This window comes from Mus caroli, unplaced genomic scaffold (assembly GCF_978045245.1).
Source record: "Mus caroli unplaced genomic scaffold, Mus_caroli_1 scaffold_2, whole genome shotgun sequence".
In the NCBI taxonomy this organism is placed as follows: Eukaryota; Metazoa; Chordata; class Mammalia; order Rodentia; family Muridae; genus Mus; species Mus caroli.
In genome coordinates this window covers 153,077,941-153,096,656 of record NW_028227257.1, presented here as the reverse complement: position 1 = coordinate 153,096,656, position 18,716 = coordinate 153,077,941, and the positions used below count along the sequence as shown (strand labels likewise).

Sequence of the window (18,716 nt, the reverse complement as noted above, 5' to 3'; positions counted from 1 at the left end):
GCGAGTTGAGTCTCCGCCCAGAAGAGGAACTCCTCCTTAAAGAGAAAGTTCTGTGTGGTACTGCAATCTCTCTTTTGAATTCCAGCGATCAAACTTCGGGGGGTCCCTCAACGCTGGTTCTTGGAGTCTGGCCAGGTCGGGGTACCTGAGGCGGGAAGAATCGAGGATCAGGGTGGGCCATCGGGTTCCGGAGGCCGCCGCCCAGAACGGGGAGAAAGAACAGGGGCGCCGCCCCCGTCCCACGTCCGCTCCCGCCCCGGGCCAGCCCCTTCCTCGCCGCGACTCGCCCGCTATCCCCACCCCCTCGCCCTCGGCGCCCAGTGGGAGGCGGGGGCCGGCCTTGCTGAGCCGGGCGCCGGGCTCTGATTTGCTGCGGGCGTTGGGGGCGGTGGGGGGTGGGGGAATCCACAGCCTCCGCGTTGTCTGCCAGCAGCGAGGGAGGGAGGGAAAGGGGGGAAAAGTGCTCAGCGCCGAAGGCGAGGTCCGCACTCCTGGTCCCCGCGGCTGGCGCAGGACCTCACTCCAGCGGAGCGCCCACGGGGAGCGGGTCGCGGGGCAGCAGCGGTGAGGAGGCCACGAGACTAGAAGAAGGAGGACAGGGAGTGCGCGAGCAGCCAGCGAGGGGGTCCCGGCCGTCCCGGGCCACAGTCGATCCCTGCGCCGTGGGCGAGCGCGCCCGCTGCCCCTTCCAGAACAGCCACCGCCGCGGGGGAGATCGGGCGGGTGCCGAGCTTCCTATGACTCCCTGAAGTTGTCGCGCTCCCCTAGCGTCCGCCACCCGGGACGTGTCTCTGGTCCCCGTGCATCGTGTGCGTCTCCCGCTCCCTGGCCCGCGCACCCCGCCGGCATGGACGTACACACCCGCTGGAAAGCTGCGCGCCCAGGCGCCCTGCTGCTGTCCTCGCGGCTGCCCCTGTTCTTGCTGCTGCTGTGGGCGCCGCCTTCGAGCCGCGCAGGTAAGAGCGCTCTGGGGACCGGACCTCCGGGACTGTAGGAGGTGCGCAGAACCTCCGCGCCGCTGTCACCTCGGGCTCCTTCGCCGCCGGCCTCCTCCGAGCCTGCAGAACTTTCCTCCTTGGCCTGTGGAATGCACCGGGCAAGACAACGAATACCATTCGTTGGGGGCCCAGGAGAGGGAGCCGGGCCAACTCCATCCCCGCGGCGTACCGCCCCCTCCTCAAACGGGCCTGCTGGGTGGGGCTGTTGGTCGAGTCAAGGAAGAATCTGCCTCGTGTTAGATCCCAGCAGAGGTGGTCACACTTTTGTCTCCAAATATCGCATTTTCTGTCCCACATCGCAGGCGATCCGCTGCATCCCACGCAGCCCTTAAGCAGAAACTTTCCTTCTGAAAGCTGGAAAGGGCCGCCCCCTAGAGTCAAGGCCATTCAGTTTCCCAGGGACGCCTAGGGGTGGAGGGGGATCCCAGAAGTTTGAATCCCCAGCTATGGACTTCCCTCTGTACACACCCTCTTGCTTGTCTGAGCTAAGTTTCTGCAATTCCCAGGGGACAGAGTTCCCTGTAGTCCCTGCCAAGTCTTCAGGGGCACTGGGGAGCCCTGTGAGGTAGGCCAGCCCTATTCCTAGCCTGACCTCAAACCTCCAAACCCCTTAGAGGTCGTTTTCTTGGGCTTTCTGCCCAAAGATGGGATGAACAGGAAGCCTGGAGAGGGCCTTGGAGTCTGGGCTGGGAGCTTCTCAGATGATCTGCAGATGTGAGACTCCTCCTGCCAGGTTGGGTTCTCTGAAGGAGCCCTGATCCAATGGGCAGAATCAGGAAGGTACTGGTTGTCTCTGTCTGTATTTCAGCGCTTTCAGGCTTAGGTCTGGGCAGGCATATTATTTTCAGCATTACTCTTGTTAGTTAGTTGTGGGATAAACCTTCCCAGAGCCCTTAAACACCATAGCCCAGGGTGGGAAGGCACCAGGCATGTGCTGATACAGGGAGGTGAAGGCGGTTAGAAAGAGTTCAGGCAGCCGAACAGCTGGTGGAGTGGTCAGCCCTTATGCAGTGACAGGGCTCTCCTCAGCTTAGCTGGTGCTACTAGGACTAGCAGGAGAATCAATTTCCACCCCCCCCCCCCATGGCCAATTACAATATTCTTCTTCTGCTTTCTGGCACCATTAGTGTCCAGTGGCCACAGGATGAGCAAGAGTGGAAATGGGAGGGGCCAGGGCCTGCAGGGACCCAGGGAGAGCATGGGCTGATGATTCTCACTCTTGTGGAACTTGGACCAACTGCCCTGGAGTTCCCAGGGTTAAGCTAGCAGTAGGGAATGCTGAAGGCCCTCAGGAAAGTATGGAGGAGAGACAAGAGAGGTCAGCCTCTCTCTTCCCTATACTCCCACAGTGTTCCCCTGTGCGCCCCAGAACCTCAGGAGGGAAGCCTTCAGTGGACCCCTCACATGGGAAGCTGGGGTTACCACTAGCATAGGTAGGGTGTTCTGGGTTCACCCTGTCCACCCTGTACCTTGTCCCAGCCCTGTCCTGTCCTGTGGCCCCCTACCTCTCTGCGTCACTCTATCACTATGCTCTCCCCCACTTCCCTGTGCTGTTGAGGGTGCGGCCATTTGGAAGGGGCTGCCTGGGTCCTGGCTGTGCTGTTAGCTGTTTTGCTTTGGACAGAATTGACTTTTAGAAGCACATAAAGAAACTGCTTTTCTGGGTGGGCTTCGGGAGGCTTTCCCCTCTGCTCCTGTGGTGCGACCCACTTTGAAGTCACCCTCAGTGCATGGCCAGAGGGGCAGCAGGGTGCGTTTGATGCTGACAGGTCAGGAGAAAGTGCAAACAGACCCTGCTCTGCTCCCCCTCTCGGACCTGCCAGATGTTTTCCGAGGTTTCTGTGAGCACAGATCCTGTCTCTCTCTTGGCCAAGTGTGTGAAGGAGTGAGAAGTCCGATTGCTCTGGGAGCTGCTAAAAGCCTTAAGGGGGGAGGAATGAGAAATGAAATGTGACCCCAATATTTGGAAATTGAGGTCATCTCTTCCATGTGCTATTGGTGGGCTTGGGTCATGTGACTGCTTTTTTTTTTTTGCAATAATTTGTGGGGAAAGCCAGCCAAGTTTTGTAAGACTTGACAGATACTGAATGGTTAAATTTCCTGTGACTCAATGAGTTGGCTACAGGGACATCCTTGGGCCTTCCCTCCTCTCTCCCCTCTCCTCCCTCCCCCCTCCTCTCTCCCTCCTCCTCTCTCCTCTCTCCCCTCTCCTCCCTCCCCTCTCTTCCCCTTATCCCTCCTTCACTTTTCCCACAAAGTCCAGTCTGTAGAAGCCCCCTGTGTCTGTCAGGGTGTATTACTCTGGCTGCAGGGTTGGAGCTGTGTGCCCTCACCAGCTGTGTGGTAGATGAGTTCCCTCCGGGGGCTAGCTCACAGCCTCTTCTCTGATGATGCTGTCTTGGGGGCTGGCCCTGCAGTGCTGGCCAGAGACTGCCTCTCCACCCCACCCTGTAGATATTTCTGGATGCTCCTCATAGTCACACCCTTAGCTGAGGGCAGCTGATGCCCGCTGCCTGCCCCTGCCTCTGGCTGGAAGCCTCTTTCTTCATTTAAAAAAAGCAAGCCAAAACAACTTCCTGTACCCTCTTAGGGTTCCAGTTGTTGAGTAGAATACAGATTGTACAGATCTAACCCGGTCCCCAGGGTCACCGCAGGGGTGGTGAGTGGTGCCCAGTGGGTCAGGAAAGCATTGTCTCCCCTACCCCAGGACACTGTTTGCTGTAGCCTGGGGCTCAGGGAACAGTGAATACTGGTGGCTAGTGTGCTGGTACCTGTCTGGACAGAAGCTCAGCCGTGGAGAAGCAGAGCTGACTAACCTGGCCGGAGCCCCTCCTGCGAGCCCTGGCCCACTCCCTCTTGTTCTGTTCTTTGATCTCACATCCATTTCCTAGCTTTCCCCTGGGAGACCCAGTACCCTGAGCTATGATCCCAGCTTGGGGGCCCAGTCCAGGCAGGGCGCTGGGGGACAGATGGGGTGTTGCACTCTGCCAGCGCCATGTCCCCTGCTGCTGCTGCTCCTGCCTCTCCGTCTCTCCTCTGTCCCCTGGGCCCTTTCTTTCTTCTTCTCTCTTATTCTTTCCCTCCATCCTCTCTCTCCTTGAGGTTCACAGCCTTCTGCAGGGGCTCCCTATCTCCTTTTGGACCACCCAGGCTCTTCCCAGTCAGCAGAACCTTCAAGTACCACAGACTTTATTTAGCTTGCTCTTGGTCTGGAGGCGCTGGGGGTGGTGATGAAGGGATTCCTCATTCCTTCTCCACATCCAGACATCTTTCTTCTTGTTCTTAGGCCACCTCAGACATGCTGGCCCTGTGAAGCAGCTATGGAGGACATCTCCATGGAGTCCCTGGTGGCCTGACCCCTTTCTTTTTATTACCATCCCTCACTGTGTCACCTCCTTCTGGTTTAATTTGCTTTTGTTGAATATTCCAAACTTATCTAAGGAGGTTCTCCCCGGACTGTCTTCCTTGGCTGGAAACCCCCTCATCAGTGGGTTGGCAGGTCCCCAGTTCTTGCCTGCCTTGTCGACATTATACCAGGAGAGCAGAAATGCTACCAACAAAAAATAAGTAGGTGTCCCAGGGCCCCACTGGTATCCCCTTCCTGTTCAGGATGGGAGCGTGTCCAGGTACCGTGTTAGCAGGATACAGTCAGTACAAACCAGACAGGCCTTGGCTTTGCCCGTGGGAACTCTTCTGATGGTTGGTGAAGGACAGCCCTTGGTGGTACTGCACCATCAAGGGATGTGCATGGCTGAGAAAGCCAGCATGCACTGTCTCTGCCTCTGAGGTTGAAGGTTAGCTAGGATGAGTCTCTGCCTCAGTTTTCCTTCCTGAAAAATGAGAAGACTAGCATCTGCCACTTTGGGGGTGGGTGGGTCTGAGACTGACTGACTTAGGCACTGGGATGAAGGGCTGTCTCACAAGCTGTGTTCTGTGCTAATGGGCGGTGTTCCCTAAATCCTCTCCAAACATCATGATTCCAGAAACTTGGGCAGAAGAGTGTGTGTGCAAGGAGGTGCCATGCATCTCCTGCCTTTCTGCCTGGCTCTCATATGCATGTGGCTCCCTGGCCAGTCACATCTCGGAGGCATTGTAGTCACCTGAGGAGTGCGTGTGTGTGTGAAGGCACTGGACAGGTCAATTTCAGGGTTATTCTCATGTGTGTATGTGCACCTCAGGCTGTGTGTGAGTGTAATGTGCTTGTCCATGTGGGACCCACGTGCTCATGCCTGCATGTGTAAAACAACTGTGTATGTAAGAGCACATATGTGTGGGAGTATAAAAGCACACACATAATGCTTGTGTGGTTTCCATAGCCGTCTTGAAAAGGTTCTTTACTCTGTGCAGGATGGGAGGTGAAGAGGCGCTTGTGGCCCTGGAACCCCTGGTGCTCTCAGTGACCACAGACCCTGCGTCCTGCCACAGGGTGGGCTGGTCCACAGGTCCTCCCAGTTTCATGAGAGCAATGTTATGTGACACCTGGGCTCCTCATCTTGTATTCTCCTATGTAATCAGCGTGTATGCGGTCAGCACTTGGACAGATGCCTGTAGCAATTCTGGCCCAGCTCTTGGATGTGCCAGGATGCCACTGATAGAGCCTGCCTGGGCCCTTCTCACAGGCCATCTTGCAGTCACTGTAGGACATGGTCTGACTGCAGACCCCCGTGTTGGGGGGTGGGGTAGAAAGAACAGGGGTCTTGGGTGAGGCAGCCTGCATGCTCATCCTGTCTCCGATTCTTCCCAGCTGGGTACTCAATGGCTTGGGCCTCAGTTTTCCCACTCGTGAGCAGATGGATATGATTGTAATGACAGCAGATCCCGGTGAGATCACTACACTGCCATATGAAGCACAGATAAGCAGTGTGCTTGCTGTTATGATCATTGGGGTTCTTGATGGCTAGAAGCTGGGATTGCCAGCTGTGGGAGCCACTTGTCCCCATTCTCCCAAGAGGGCCACACTGGGTCTTCAAGATGGGACAAACATTGGAAGCAGTGCCTTTGTGACTGTTTCACCTCTCCAGAGGTCCCAAGCTCTGCTGGCCATTGGGAGTCTGATCCTGTGCAGCGTGGACCAGAGACCTCCACACCCCTCCCACTGCAGCTGCTCCACCCTACAAGGAGGATCTGGGATCAGGAAGTCCAAATGGACTTGGCCATTCATGGCTCCTGGCCACCTCTTCTGGGTCTGGGGAGGGAGTGAGGGGATGAAAGAACTGTCAGTGACACATTTCCGGTCATATCACAGGCTACAAGTTCACTCTCTGTCACCATGTCAAGTAGTCTCAGCTCCTGTAAACACAGTCATTTTTCTGGGATATTCCCAACTTCAGTGATGAACCCACATCAGTGGTAAATGTTACCAGTTTGGTGACTCAGAGCTAAGACATGAACCACAGACTGACCCACTTTCCTTAAAATGTAATAATTTGGAGTTCCAGGGGAGAGGTGCTGCTGGGCATGACGTGGGTACCATTGCTTCGACTGTAAACCTGTTTCCTAACATTTTTTTGTATTGCATTTATCTATCTATCTATCTATCTATCTATCTATCTATCTATTTATATGTGTGTATGTATGTTTGTGTGTGTATGTATGTTTGTGTGTGTGTGCATGTGTGTATATGTGTGTGTGCATGTGTGTGTATGTATATATGTATGTTTGTGTGTGTGTGCATGTGTGTGTATATGTGTGTGTGTATGTGTTTGTGTGTGTGTGTTTGTGTACAGAGGACAACTTGCTGGAGTTGGTTCTCCTTCTATCATCTGGGTTCCAGGAACCGAGTTTAGGTTGCCAGGCTTGACAGGAAGTAACCATAACCTGCAATGCAATCTTTCTGGCTCCAGTGCTGGCTTCTTGTGGGCAAATTTAGTTTCCCATCCTTTTCTTTCCTACTAGTGCCTTGGCAATGGGGATTCTAATAGCATCCTTAAAAAGGAGAAAAGGAAAGAAACGAGTGGCACAAATGGGACATGAAAATGTGTGTGTGAGCCGGGCGTGGTGGCGCACGCCTTTAATCCCAGCACTTGGGAGGCAGAGGCAGGCGGATTTCTGAGTTTGAGGCCAGCCTGGTCTACAGAGTGAGTTCCAGGACAGCCAGGGCTACACAGAGAAACCCTGTCTCAAAAAAAAATGTGTGTGTGTGCACATGTACGTGAGTTTGCAGGCGTGTGCACACACATGTGCATGCACATGTGCATGTGTGCACATGTCTGCATGTGTGTGTGTGTGTGTGTGTGTGGTGCTGCGGGCAGCTTAGAAAAGCAGTGACTTCCCAGTGAGACTGGTGAGCATCCCCGCCTAAGTGGGCACTGTGGTGTGGTGAGAGTCAGAAAGGTCGCCTCCATCCTGCCTTGTGCTACAGTGAGGAAACTGGAATTTACATCTTGCTGGGATTTACATCTCATAGTCCCTGTGGGTTCCAGGGCATAGGTGAGCGCTGGTAAGCTCTCCCTGACTGACAGGAACTTCTAGAGTAGGGTGCGTAGAGGGGACAAACAACCATATAGATGTCAAGTGGTGTACAGTTATAGTGAGAAGCAAGAAAATCCTCACCAGGCCTTGGGATTTGTGCCAGTCATCAGAGGCACCTGTCAAAACGAGATCACCCCTACCGGTCCCAAAGAGGCTTTGAAGAATCAAAAGAAGGCACTTGCCAGTCCCTATGGAGGACTGGCCAATCAGAGACCAGATTGTGTTTCTAGGCCTGCCTCCAAAGCACTGTGCTAAGCACCCTGGGGCCCACCCCTTGCACAATTGAAGGTAGGTACCTCTGCATGAACCAGAAGGCACTTCCCCCTATTGTTCCTTTCGGCTCCCTTTCATCCTCATTATAATCCTGCTCTCCAGGCATAACTCACACAGTGCTTGTGCTCCTGGGTGCTCTCCGGGCATGACATGCACAGTGCTTGAGCCCCTCAGACATCTTTGAGTGGGACTGAATCTTGCAGATGTGTACATGGAGGCTCTGCCAGGCCAGGTCACAGGAAACCATGCAAGTTACTCTCTGCTTTTGTGGCCTCACTTCAGTCATATAAAATCATAAAAGCCAATGTGGTATCATTGGCCTGGCCCCCTTGTTCCCTTCAGACAGAAGTGGGTGATTTTGGAAAATAGCAGTGTCCTTGCCACAGGTGCTGGACAACAATTCCCCCTGTCTGATACAGGATGAGGCACCCCTGAAGCATCCTCCTTTGGGAGGGCAATGGTCCAGGTGTATGCCCAACTATTTTTTCTCCATTGTCAGAGCTCATAGTGGCAGTCAGTGTGGGTTAGAAAAGCTGGCTCCTGCCCCAGTATGGGACAGCCTGCAGTTGTCACACTGGGCATAAAAAGAGCCCCTTGAATTTCTTCTGGCTCTGGGATGCTAAGTGGCATGGGCTTGAGTTTCAGCATGGGAGAGCCTGGCTGGAAAAATGTATGAGAAGCTGTGTGAAGTCTGGGGATGCCCCACCAGCCCCTTCCTTACATTCTTCGTACAGCGGAAGAATCAGGATACTGCCCATTTCCTGTCTGTGGAATCCATCCAGTCTTCTCCAAAGGGAAGACTGCTATTCAGCTGACTCTTGTATACTTTGAAGCAGATCTTAGGGATCAAGGCTGGGCTGGAGTGTATGGAGCTGTGAGGTTCTGGAGCAGGATATGGCTGAAAGTCTGTCAGCACTGAGGGTAGTGGGAGAAACTTGGTCCAACAAGGCCCTATATCCTGCAAAGCCCCCAGGTCTGCTAGTCTTGCCTCATCCCCCTTTCAGTAGTGACTTTTTGGGCATATGTCCCTAAATGCCAGACTCCTGGCTGAACTCCTCCGCCTCTCTGGACTCTCCCTGTTGTCGCCCACAGGCGCTCTCCCTACGGGCTATGGTAGTGTGGTCTTATTGGTGACACATCTGTGTGGGAAGGATGAAGAGATGGAGCTTAGAGCGGGTCAGTGCCCTGGAGGCCCAGGCCAGAGGGGCAGAGGACAGCTGTTTCCCACACCCTCAGACATCCAGTTCACAATCAGGGGTTAGGAGGGAGGGCCCCTGCATCTTGCCCTTCCCTGCGTGCTGGGACTTAGCACAACACTCACTTAGAGGCACCTACCGTGCCTGGGTTTCCCCATCTGCAGAGTGGACATAAAATGCTATCTCATCACCGAGGCGAGCTGAATAGAGATTGCAACACCTGCTGTAGCTCCTCTTGTAATATGACATCAGTGCGTGCCTGTGTGAGGCACACAAGGAGCCTGCAGAACTCACACATGGAGCTATACTGCCTGGAGCTTATTAAGGAGCTGCAGGGAAGCCTAGGACCATCCCGCTTCAGCCAACTATGGGTAGGTTGATGGTGCAGACTCCAGCCCCTTCTATCCCCTGAGTAGACAATACTGAAGCAGAGGGCCTGTGGTGCTTTCCTGGAGCTTGTCCTGGCTAGGTGTCCCTGAGGCCTCTGCCTACTGCTAGATGATGAGCTGAGTGGCAGGCACAGGACAAGCTCCACTCAGCCAAGCCTGGAGCCAAGGGCCTGAAGTGACTGCCTAGTGTGTGACACAAGATGGGTACCCTGTGTGCTGTGCCCTGTATCAGGAAAGCTGCATCCCAGATGTTCTGTGCTGCCATTCCGACTGCAGCAGGGGCTTACCCGCCCTCTAGTAACGCCCTGGCATGGCGGGCTGGTCCCCAGAGAGCTGAATGCTAGCCTTTTGCAGAGGGCCCGTGACCCTGCCCAGACATGCCTGGTGTTCTCTAGGCTTGAGGAAAGTGAAGCAGGAGCTGCACTTCCTTCAGAAAGGGCCTTGAGGGGCTCAGCAGGGCACCTAGAGTGAGACCAGCGGGTAGAGCCAGGCACCCACATAACTGTCAGCTTCAGTGGCCCTAGGACCCTACCTTGTACTTGTGGGTTCGTTAATGGAGCCAGTTCTACGAAGCTCTCTAGCAGTCCTCCCACATTCTGGTGTTAATGATCAGTTGAGGGCACAGTGGGATAACTCTGGGCACAGCAGGGAGTCCCCAGGGCATCCTGTCTCCATTGCCAGCTCAGTTGTATTGCAGGCATGGGGAAAGTTCAGCAGATATTAAGAGAACAGGACAGTGGAGGGTCCTGTGGATCAGGAGAGCGTATTTAGGCTCCTGGTGGTGGGCCTTGGAGCGTGCCAGTAAATCTCTCTGATCTGATCAGTTCATCAATGCGTTAGAATCGTTTAACTGGAAACAGCTGGTAGGTAGGACCAGATCTCGTGAGGTTGCTGTGGGCTTTGAGCCTAGGATTGTGAGTTGCCTCCAGCCCATGGGGGTAGTAGATGGTAGCAGGATGGAGGATGGCCTATGATGTAACTGTTCCATAGCTTGTCTTTGTACTGATTGGGATCGAGGAGCACCCCTCAATTTCTGTGAAGGGTAAAGGTGCTGTGTGGTTGTGTGTGGGTATAGTGCCATGCCTCCTCAGCCACAGTCACTTCCTTAGGGCAAGGGCTCCCAGTGGTGATGAGGTGAATCTCTGGGTCACGTTGGGGCCATCCCACCTTCCCCTGCACTTGACACCTGGGGCTTAGGACAGAAGGTGTTTTTCTGCCCAGGAGTGGGAGGGCTAGCTGGCTGCTTTGGAAGGAAGGAACTGACAGATGCACCGAGGGAGTGCTTATAGAATCTGGGGTCTGACCTGCAGCTACAGGCCACTTGCAGATAATTACACTCAGATGAGTTGGGGATTTCTGAAGTCACAGGTCGGGAGGAGAGGGAAGTAGAGAGGGTCCATCTGCCATAATCCTGGTGCTGGGGAAAGGAGCCTGGCTGTCCTGATCCAACCAGCTGGGGAAGCTATTCCAGCTCTAATGTCTTTGCCTCTGATGGCTGGAAGGTCACTGCAGGATGGCTCATCCAAGGCTTTCTTAGATGACCATGATGGTTCCCAAACATCTCACTTGGGTGGTGTGCAGACAGGAGAGCCCACCCCACCCCCCTGGCAGGTGCTATAAAATGCCTCCAAGCCATTGTGTTAAAGTCTGGCTTGAGGCTGGTGAGATGTTCCCTGTTCATCAGCAGTGACTGAAAATGGGCGGCAAGTAGAGAGCTCTTTCCTGCCCTTTTAGGCCCGCCCCATTTCTTCACTGTTGCTGGCTCTGTCCAGGGGGAGGGGCAGCCCTGGGTCTCCTAGCTTTGGGGATGCCTGTCCTCACATGCCCCGAGACTCTCTGAGTCCAGCCTGTGGACTTACTTACTCCACCTCCTCTGCTTGGGGCTAGGGCTGGGCCGATTGCAAACAGCTGCTTGGCCCTCGAGGCGGATTTTCAGGCTCCAGGAGGGACTGTTGTACTAGGGCATGGACAGTGTGGCAGAAAGGCCACACGGGATGTAGTAGGGGAAAGACAAGACCCTTCTCTCTGCTTGCCTTTGTACGTGAGGAAGACTGGAGAATGGAGAACAGACAGCTCATCTGTCCATTGTGGTCCTTCAGGTACCCCTGTAATCAGGTCAGGACAGCCAAGGAGGGTCAGCCTCTGGACTGGAGGGGAGGGGCCACGGGTTCCAATCAGGCCCTGGGGTCTTGCTATTCCCCAAAGCTTCCTTTGGTTCTGGTAACGGAACCTTCACACATGAAGACGCATGCCCAATGCTCACTGAATGTGAAGACCAGGACTCTCCAGGTTGCTGCCTCCTCCTGCTCCTCTCTCCCCCTTCTTATGTTTCCTCCTTTTTCTTCTTTCCCTCTTCATCCTCTTCCTACTTCCCCTCCACTTCCCCCTCCTCTCTTCCCTTCTCAGTCTCCCCTTTCTGTTCCTCCCCACCCCTTCTCCCCCTCTTCCTCTCCACCTTCCTCCCCACTCCTCTCCCCACCCTCCTCCCACTTACCCAAGTGTTTCCCTACCCAATCTATCCTAATGGCATCTTCTCAGCCAGGGCTCTAAATGTGTCCTGCTTGAACTCCCTTTTCATGTGACCCCGGCTCTACAGATATGTAAAATAGGCGCACAAACCAAACATTTACTGATTAGTGTGAGGAAGTTTATTTTAAAACAGTTCTTTGCTATACCTATTATGCCATCTTTTAAAGATAAAAGCAAGTTTGCATGCTAATTAAATAGATACACGTATTTATCTTTATATAAAGATTAAATCTTGGCTGAATATTGCCATGGTCAGATGTATAGTGGCCTCCGTGTTTTTCAGAGATGCTCAATGTCTTGATTTTATGATCGTCAGTGCTGAGAATTCAACCTCATACAAATGCGTAGTACAAGTGGGCAGAGGTGGGTTTGGGGCCATTTGATAAATTGTTGGAAATTTCACCCTTATCCCAAGCCAAAATTCATTTAATGATTTTTTGTTTTCACAAACAGAAATAATTTTGTTTTCATGCTCAGATCAGCAGCTCAAATGACAACTTTTGAAAAATCAAACATAGTAGCATAATAAAATTCAAAGATATGCTAATTTGATGCTTGCTCCTGAGGGATGATGGTGGGGAAATATGAAAGCTTGTGTCGTTTGTTTGTGATGAAATCATTATGCTTCTTTAAGAGCAGGAGACATTACACGTAGATGAAGCATTGGTTTCTTGAGGTGCAGCAGTCTGGCTCCAAGCTGAGGTGTATGTAGTGAGCACCTGTGTCCGCATCCAAGGTCGTAGTGGGGTCACACAATTCACCGTAGGTGTCCACTTGCCAGAGAAACCTCAGATTCATGGTGCATTTGATTTGAAAATAATTTTTGGACATTGCTCATTGAGACACTTGTTGCTGTTGCCAAGCTGTTTCATGACACCCCTCCATATTGTCATGTGACCCATGAGGTGATACAACCTGTGGTTTAAAGAGCTTGGCTCTAAGACAGGAGACATCACCACCCCCACCATCTCCCCATTTCACAGGTGAGAAGACCAAGGCCCACTGAAGCTCTGCAACTGGCAAAGACAGATCTTAAACCCTTAAGACAATATCTGTGCTCTAGGAATGACTGTCAGCCTGAGGGGTGACACTCAGGCTGGGTGTCAGGGCCAGTAGAGAAGGCTGAGGCTGATTGAAGACAACATTTTCATCTTCACTGAAGGCATTTCCCCCTTTTCTTTGGGGAGGGGTCTCCATCCCTGTGGCAGGGACTAATGAGAGGGTGTGGAGACAGTGGCAGAATGAGTGTTCCTGTGTGAGTGTGTGTGGTCATCGGGGCTGGGGTTCAGGTTCCTGTCCCTGGGCTTCCTGAAGCCCACAGCCCTGGATTCCTGGGTTCTGCTCCGTGTGATCTGTCTTTGGAGAGCTCTGTGGGTTTGCTCTCCACAGCATCCAGCTGTGAGGAGCCTGTTTGTTTAGGAGTCTGAGTCACGTTTTTTTTCCATTTTAGTGGGAAGAAGGTCAGATAGCGGGGATTATGGCCAGGTAGGGGCTGTCTGTTCTATCTCAGTTGGCAGCTGATGAAATGAGTGTGGGGGATGCTCTGGGAAAGCCAAACATGAATGGCAAGAGTGGGTGGGTTTCTGGGCCTGCTCCCCGCCGCCCTTCCCCTCCCGATAAGCCGGGTGGGTGCGGGGGGTTGGGGTGGGGGTTGAGTCATCGGTCAGAGGGTCCAAGAATCAAGCTGCCACAGCTTAGCAGTAAGCTCAAGGTGGCCAGAGAAGTTAAGTGCGGTGTGTATCTCACAGTTAAATCATGAGCCTTTGGAGAAGAAAATTAAAAACTCTGAGAACAATGTCTGGTGACCTGGCTGTCTTAAGTGTGCCTCACGGGGCTCTGATCCTATAATTGGTGCTTGCTGTCTAGACCAACTACCTGACCCCCTGGTGTACTTGTGATCATAGACACTTTGGTCACTCAGTGGACCAGAGTTCTCAGCACACAGTAGCAGAAGGTGGCCTAGGTCTGTGGAGGGGCAGAGACCTGGAACTCAGGTCTCTCTGGCTGTAGTGGGGAAGAGAAAGCATCACCTAGAGGCCGAGGGTGGCATTGCACCTCAGGGCTTCTTGCCTTTTAAAATTGGGTGTGGCTTGGGTAGCCAGTGTGACTTGAGGAGTGTCAAGCCTGTGCCTTAGTTTCTTCATGTACGGGGTGGAGTCCCCATCCAGGATGATGCCCCATCTTTCATAGGCTTGCGGTGTGGATCTAAGGAGGCAGAGTTGAGGCCATAAAGAACCAGACAGGGCTGTAGTCTGCTGTATCTCATAGTGGACCAGCATGGGGGCATGCCTAGTGAATCCTTTCTGGGATTAGCTGAAAGTAATTTGCAAACTCCAGGGTGTCCCCTGAACAAGAGTATAGCCATTCTGGAGTAGCAGTTGGTGCTGGGAAACCAGGGGAGCCCTGGTCCACGCTGTCTGTGCCATTCTGGGAAAGGCCGCAATAGTCCTGGCAAGGTAATCTGAACACTGGAGAGCTGGGCTCTTGGGCTAGGTGTCCTGATATCTGCAGGGATGGGGTGCCCAGTGTTTTCCAGGCACACCTAGGGACTGCCCACCAATGTGTGGTGGATCAGAATATCTGGTGTGAACTCCCACTGCACTGTCCCCTCTTCAGACAGAGATTCAGACCCAGAGTCGCGCATCACAATTCCCATGGTGATTTGAACCACCCCGGGCCTTTCAGTGATGCCTAGGAAAATAACAGGCTTGAAGCTGGCCATGGTGATGGGCATCTGCACTCTAGCGTAATCTGTGTGATATATCCAGAGAGCCCTGTGGCTCTGCACATAGTTAAGCATGTCTTGTCTCCTTGTGGGGATGAGGTTCTTTTGACCTGCTATTTTTTTTATAACCCTAGGCCAGCCTCAGACTTAACTATGTAGCCAAAGATGACCTTGAACTTCCAATCCTTTTACTTCCACATCCCAAGTGTTGTTAGTATAGCTATGTGCTGTTGTAATTTTATGCAGTACCAGAGACTGAACTCAGGGCTTTGTACATTTTAGGCAAGCACTTGCCAACTGAGCTGTGTTCCAAGCTTTGACTTAATTTCTGTGTACCCTTCACCCCATGTGGTTGCTACTCTGCCCCTGGAAGAACTTTTCAGGTGACTGTGCCCACGAGGAGCCAGCCTGAGGTTGGGTTGACACTCTCCTGGGATCTCTGCCTTCCCTGCAGCTCTCTGCTGACCAGCCAAGCCTGCCATCTCTCAGTATTCATTCCTCAGAATTAACCCCAGCTCATCTGATTCCAGGATCTACCATTTCACCCTATAAAAACTTCCAGCCGTGTTTTGCAATGATTTAAATACATCTAGCTGCTACCCACTCTCTCTGGCTGCTTCTTTCTGTTTGGGCCCTTCTCTTGAACAGCTCCTGTTATCTACAACTTTGAGTGTGGGAAGTGAGATTATAAAGGTCTCCTCACTTTAGACACAGGCATGCTCCCAGCCCCCCTCCCAGGGCTAAGACACCAGGCCCCTGCTGTGTGCTCTTTCTGCCTGACTGCTCACGCCTGGTCAATATCATGGCCAGCAGATAAATTCCTTGGCTGAGAGGTAGTCCGACCTCTTTCCAGTCACTTATAAAACTGTTTCCTGGTCTGGCTTCTTGAGTGATGCTGCAGCCAGGACAGAGCCACGCCACCTGGTCTTGGCATCTCACTGTACCTCCTATGCAGCTCTACACCAGCCTACGTCAGAGTGAGTGCTGGGATGCTCTCACACCCTGCCTGGTTCATGCCTGTTCGGCCATCACCTTCCTTTCTATTTGGACATTTGTACTGGTCCAGGGACACCCTCCATCTGTAGGTGCCAGAAAAGCTGGTTTCTGTTTCCCCTTTCCTGATTCACAGAGTTCTCTACCTATTGACTCTCAAATTTGAACCCCATTTGTGGGCCCCCTCCTGTATCCCTCAGTGGTTCATGAGTGTGTTCCTCCTCACATCCTTGGGTAGGGGTTGCACGCAGACATGAGTGTTGATGGCTGAGTAGCTTCGCTGGCAGGGGTTCTACTTGGCCCTCTCCACTCTCACCCTCACAGCTCTGTGGCTTTACCTCGTCTCTGATCTCATCCCTGGCCTCAGTTCTGACAGCTCTTCAAGGGATGGGTACACACAGCTGCCTGCTTGGGTAGGAGCCTGCTGCTGATCTCCCAAACTATTGTTCATTGTGTCTCTGTTGGGCCACAGGTTCAAACCAGAGTCTGTACTGTGACACTCAAGTCTAGAACTATCAGCCATAGGAGAACCTTGTCTGCTTCGTTCCTGGGGCTGCTGTATACCTACTAAATGCCCTACCTGCTCTGCTAAGCCCCAGAATTCAGCTCAGCAACACCTCTATGGGCACCGGCAATGTCCAAGGCACTGTGTGTGGCTTTGCCAAGGAGTCCTTAAGGAAACCTCTTTCCTGAAGTGTGATGCAGTGAGCTCTATGCAGCTGTAATTGGCACACAGCTGGCACAGCTCCAAGGAGAAGAGTGACATCCTGGCTGGGCCATGGGTTCTTTGAAATCTGAGCTGCATCCTGGAGCTAGTTATGGCAGCACCGTGGCTTTGCCCACATGTGGCCTAAACCACGAATGCAGCTCTGATTCTCCTGCCAGCTCAGGAGGGAGGAAGAGTAGACTCCATTTGGGTTGGGTTCCCAGGGGTCACAGGTCAGTCTGGTGAGGATAGCACCAGCAGAGACAGGGTTCCCACTGAGGGTGACCTCGTGTGTGTGTGTGTGTGTGTGTGTGTGTGTGCAATGACCTTGGAAAACAGGAAAATTCATGAAAAAGTGACTAAAACCATCTATAATTCTTGAAGTCAGAGCTCACCGGTCTTAATAGAAAGAAGAAAGGAGGGGATTTGTAACAGTGGCTCCCTGGGGAGTTCCTGCAGACACTCTGCTAAGGACCCTGTGCTCACTGGGTGCTCCTTCCTGAAGATGACAACCCCGAGGCCTGCAGGCAGGCAGGGAGGACTCACTGCAGGCCAGAGGGAGGACTCACTGTCATTGTGTTGTGTGTGCTGTAGGTTTCACCCCATCTCTGAGTACTTGTGTTACTCGAGTCTCTCTCTTACTGGTGGACATTCAGGTGGTCCCCATGCCTCATATTCTAAACCACCTGCTACAGAGAAAGCATGCCACAGGGGTGGGTGGCAAGAAGGCTTGGGCCTCCTCCTTGAACTGCATTTAGGGAGAAGAACATGTTGGGGGGCTAGTGAGCAGTGTACCCTCATTCCATGTGAGCCAATCAGCTGCAGGTGGGAGATGTATAGCCCTTGCCCTTAAAAGTCAGGACACTAGCGGTAGTTTAGGGTCTAATAAAGGTTGTAGTTTCAGAAGGGCCTTGAAAGAAGGGATTAATCACTGAACTGGACTGGGATAATGGAGAAGCCATCTGGGGCAAAGATGCCTCTGTCTACCCTCCTCTTGCACTAAATTAATTCCAGGTGGATCAAAGATGTGAACTTTAAAAATGAAACCACAGAACCACTAGAAGCAAGCTAGGGAGGTAGGTGTTTATGATTATGAGGCCACGGTGGGGGTGGGGTGGGGTGGGAAAGTGACATTGTTAGTGGGACACAAACCTCAGAAATTGTAAAAGAGAATTATAATTTGAGTTTTTCTGTCTGGCTGAAGGTAAAAGCAACTACCAATTGCAAGAAAAGAAGGTAAGCCTATGTGACAGGAGAGGGGTCAATATGGTATCATATGCAAAGAGTTCCCACAAATCAATTTTAAAGGGCCAAAGGTATAATTAGTTCTCCGAAAGGAAAACATTTGGAACTCTTGTACATTTGAAAATTGTATAACTTTAACAAGGATAGCACACGGTAAGGCTTCACTGTCGCCTGGGGAAGTGAACACCTCGGATCTTGCCCTTTTACAATAGGCAACCAACAATAGCTGTTGAGATGTTAAAATGCACACACTCCTTTGGCCCAGCAGCTCTGCGCCTTAGAGTGTGTTATATTCCTCACTCATGTGTGTGCAAGGTGCTGCTGGGAAGAGAAGGGGTTCACAACATGTGCATGCTCACCAAGAGAAGTCATTTGTCCAGATAGGCTCTGCTTAAATAGCCCAGGCTAGCCTCAGTGCGTGTTGAGATCACAGGCATACACCATTGTGCCTAGCCACGGGGAATGCATTTAAATACGTTATGGTGTGTCCACGGGACAGGACAGAGCTCAGAAAGCAATGAGGTTTTAGAGGTTCCGATTCACTGAGCAGCACCCATCTTCAAGAAACTTGAGGTGAAGCCTAGTAAGGAAGAGGGCTCCTTCCTGTGAGCCCGCCCTTCCAGGGGAAAACACCCAGGTCTGTGGCTACACATGTGTCAGTCATGGGAAAGGATGTTTAAATATCTGGACTCGGGTTTTCCTCCCGAGTGGGTAGCAGGTCCCTAGGCCACAGTTCTTACGTACTTCTTTTGAGAGATGAATGCAGGACCCCAGAGGTGTGTTGCTAGGAAGCAGGCAGATGTACAGCTACAGAAAACAGAGGCAGTGAGGTGTGAACCAGCTGCTCTGGGCTGCATGCCTTTTGGTGGAAAAACAGTAAAACCAATTTGTGGCCTTAAAAGTTTGCAAGGACTGGGGAGATGGCTGCGTGGTTAAGAACATATACTGTTTGGTTCCCAGGACGAATGTTGTGAGGATAACAACCACAAATAACTACAGTTCCAGAGGAATCCAGTACCCCTCTATAAACTCAATAGCACCCACATGCGTGTGCACACACACATCCATGCACTTAGTGGAAAGTAAGTTTTTAAGAGTTCATGAAGCAAGCCGGTTGTGGTGGCCCACGTCTTTAATGCCAGCACTCGGGAGGCAGAGGCAGGCGGATTTCTGAGTTCGAGGCCAGCCTGG

General features: G+C 52.5%; 1 protein-coding gene across 2 annotated transcripts in view; it reads left to right on the top strand.

The window, feature by feature from the left end:
- The first annotated feature begins 459 nt into the window (after nucleotides 1-459).
- The window catches only part of Col5a1 (collagen type V alpha 1 chain), a 151,573-nt gene continuing 133,316 nt past the window's right edge, over nucleotides 460-18,716 (top strand). For both annotated transcript variants that reach the window (XM_021182371.3, XM_021182365.3), the window contains exon 1: nucleotides 460-956. In XM_021182371.3, coding sequence (XP_021038030.1) covers nucleotides 848-956 — 109 coding nt within the window. In that variant the 5' untranslated portion in view covers nucleotides 460-847. The remainder of the gene's footprint in view (nucleotides 957-18,716) is intronic.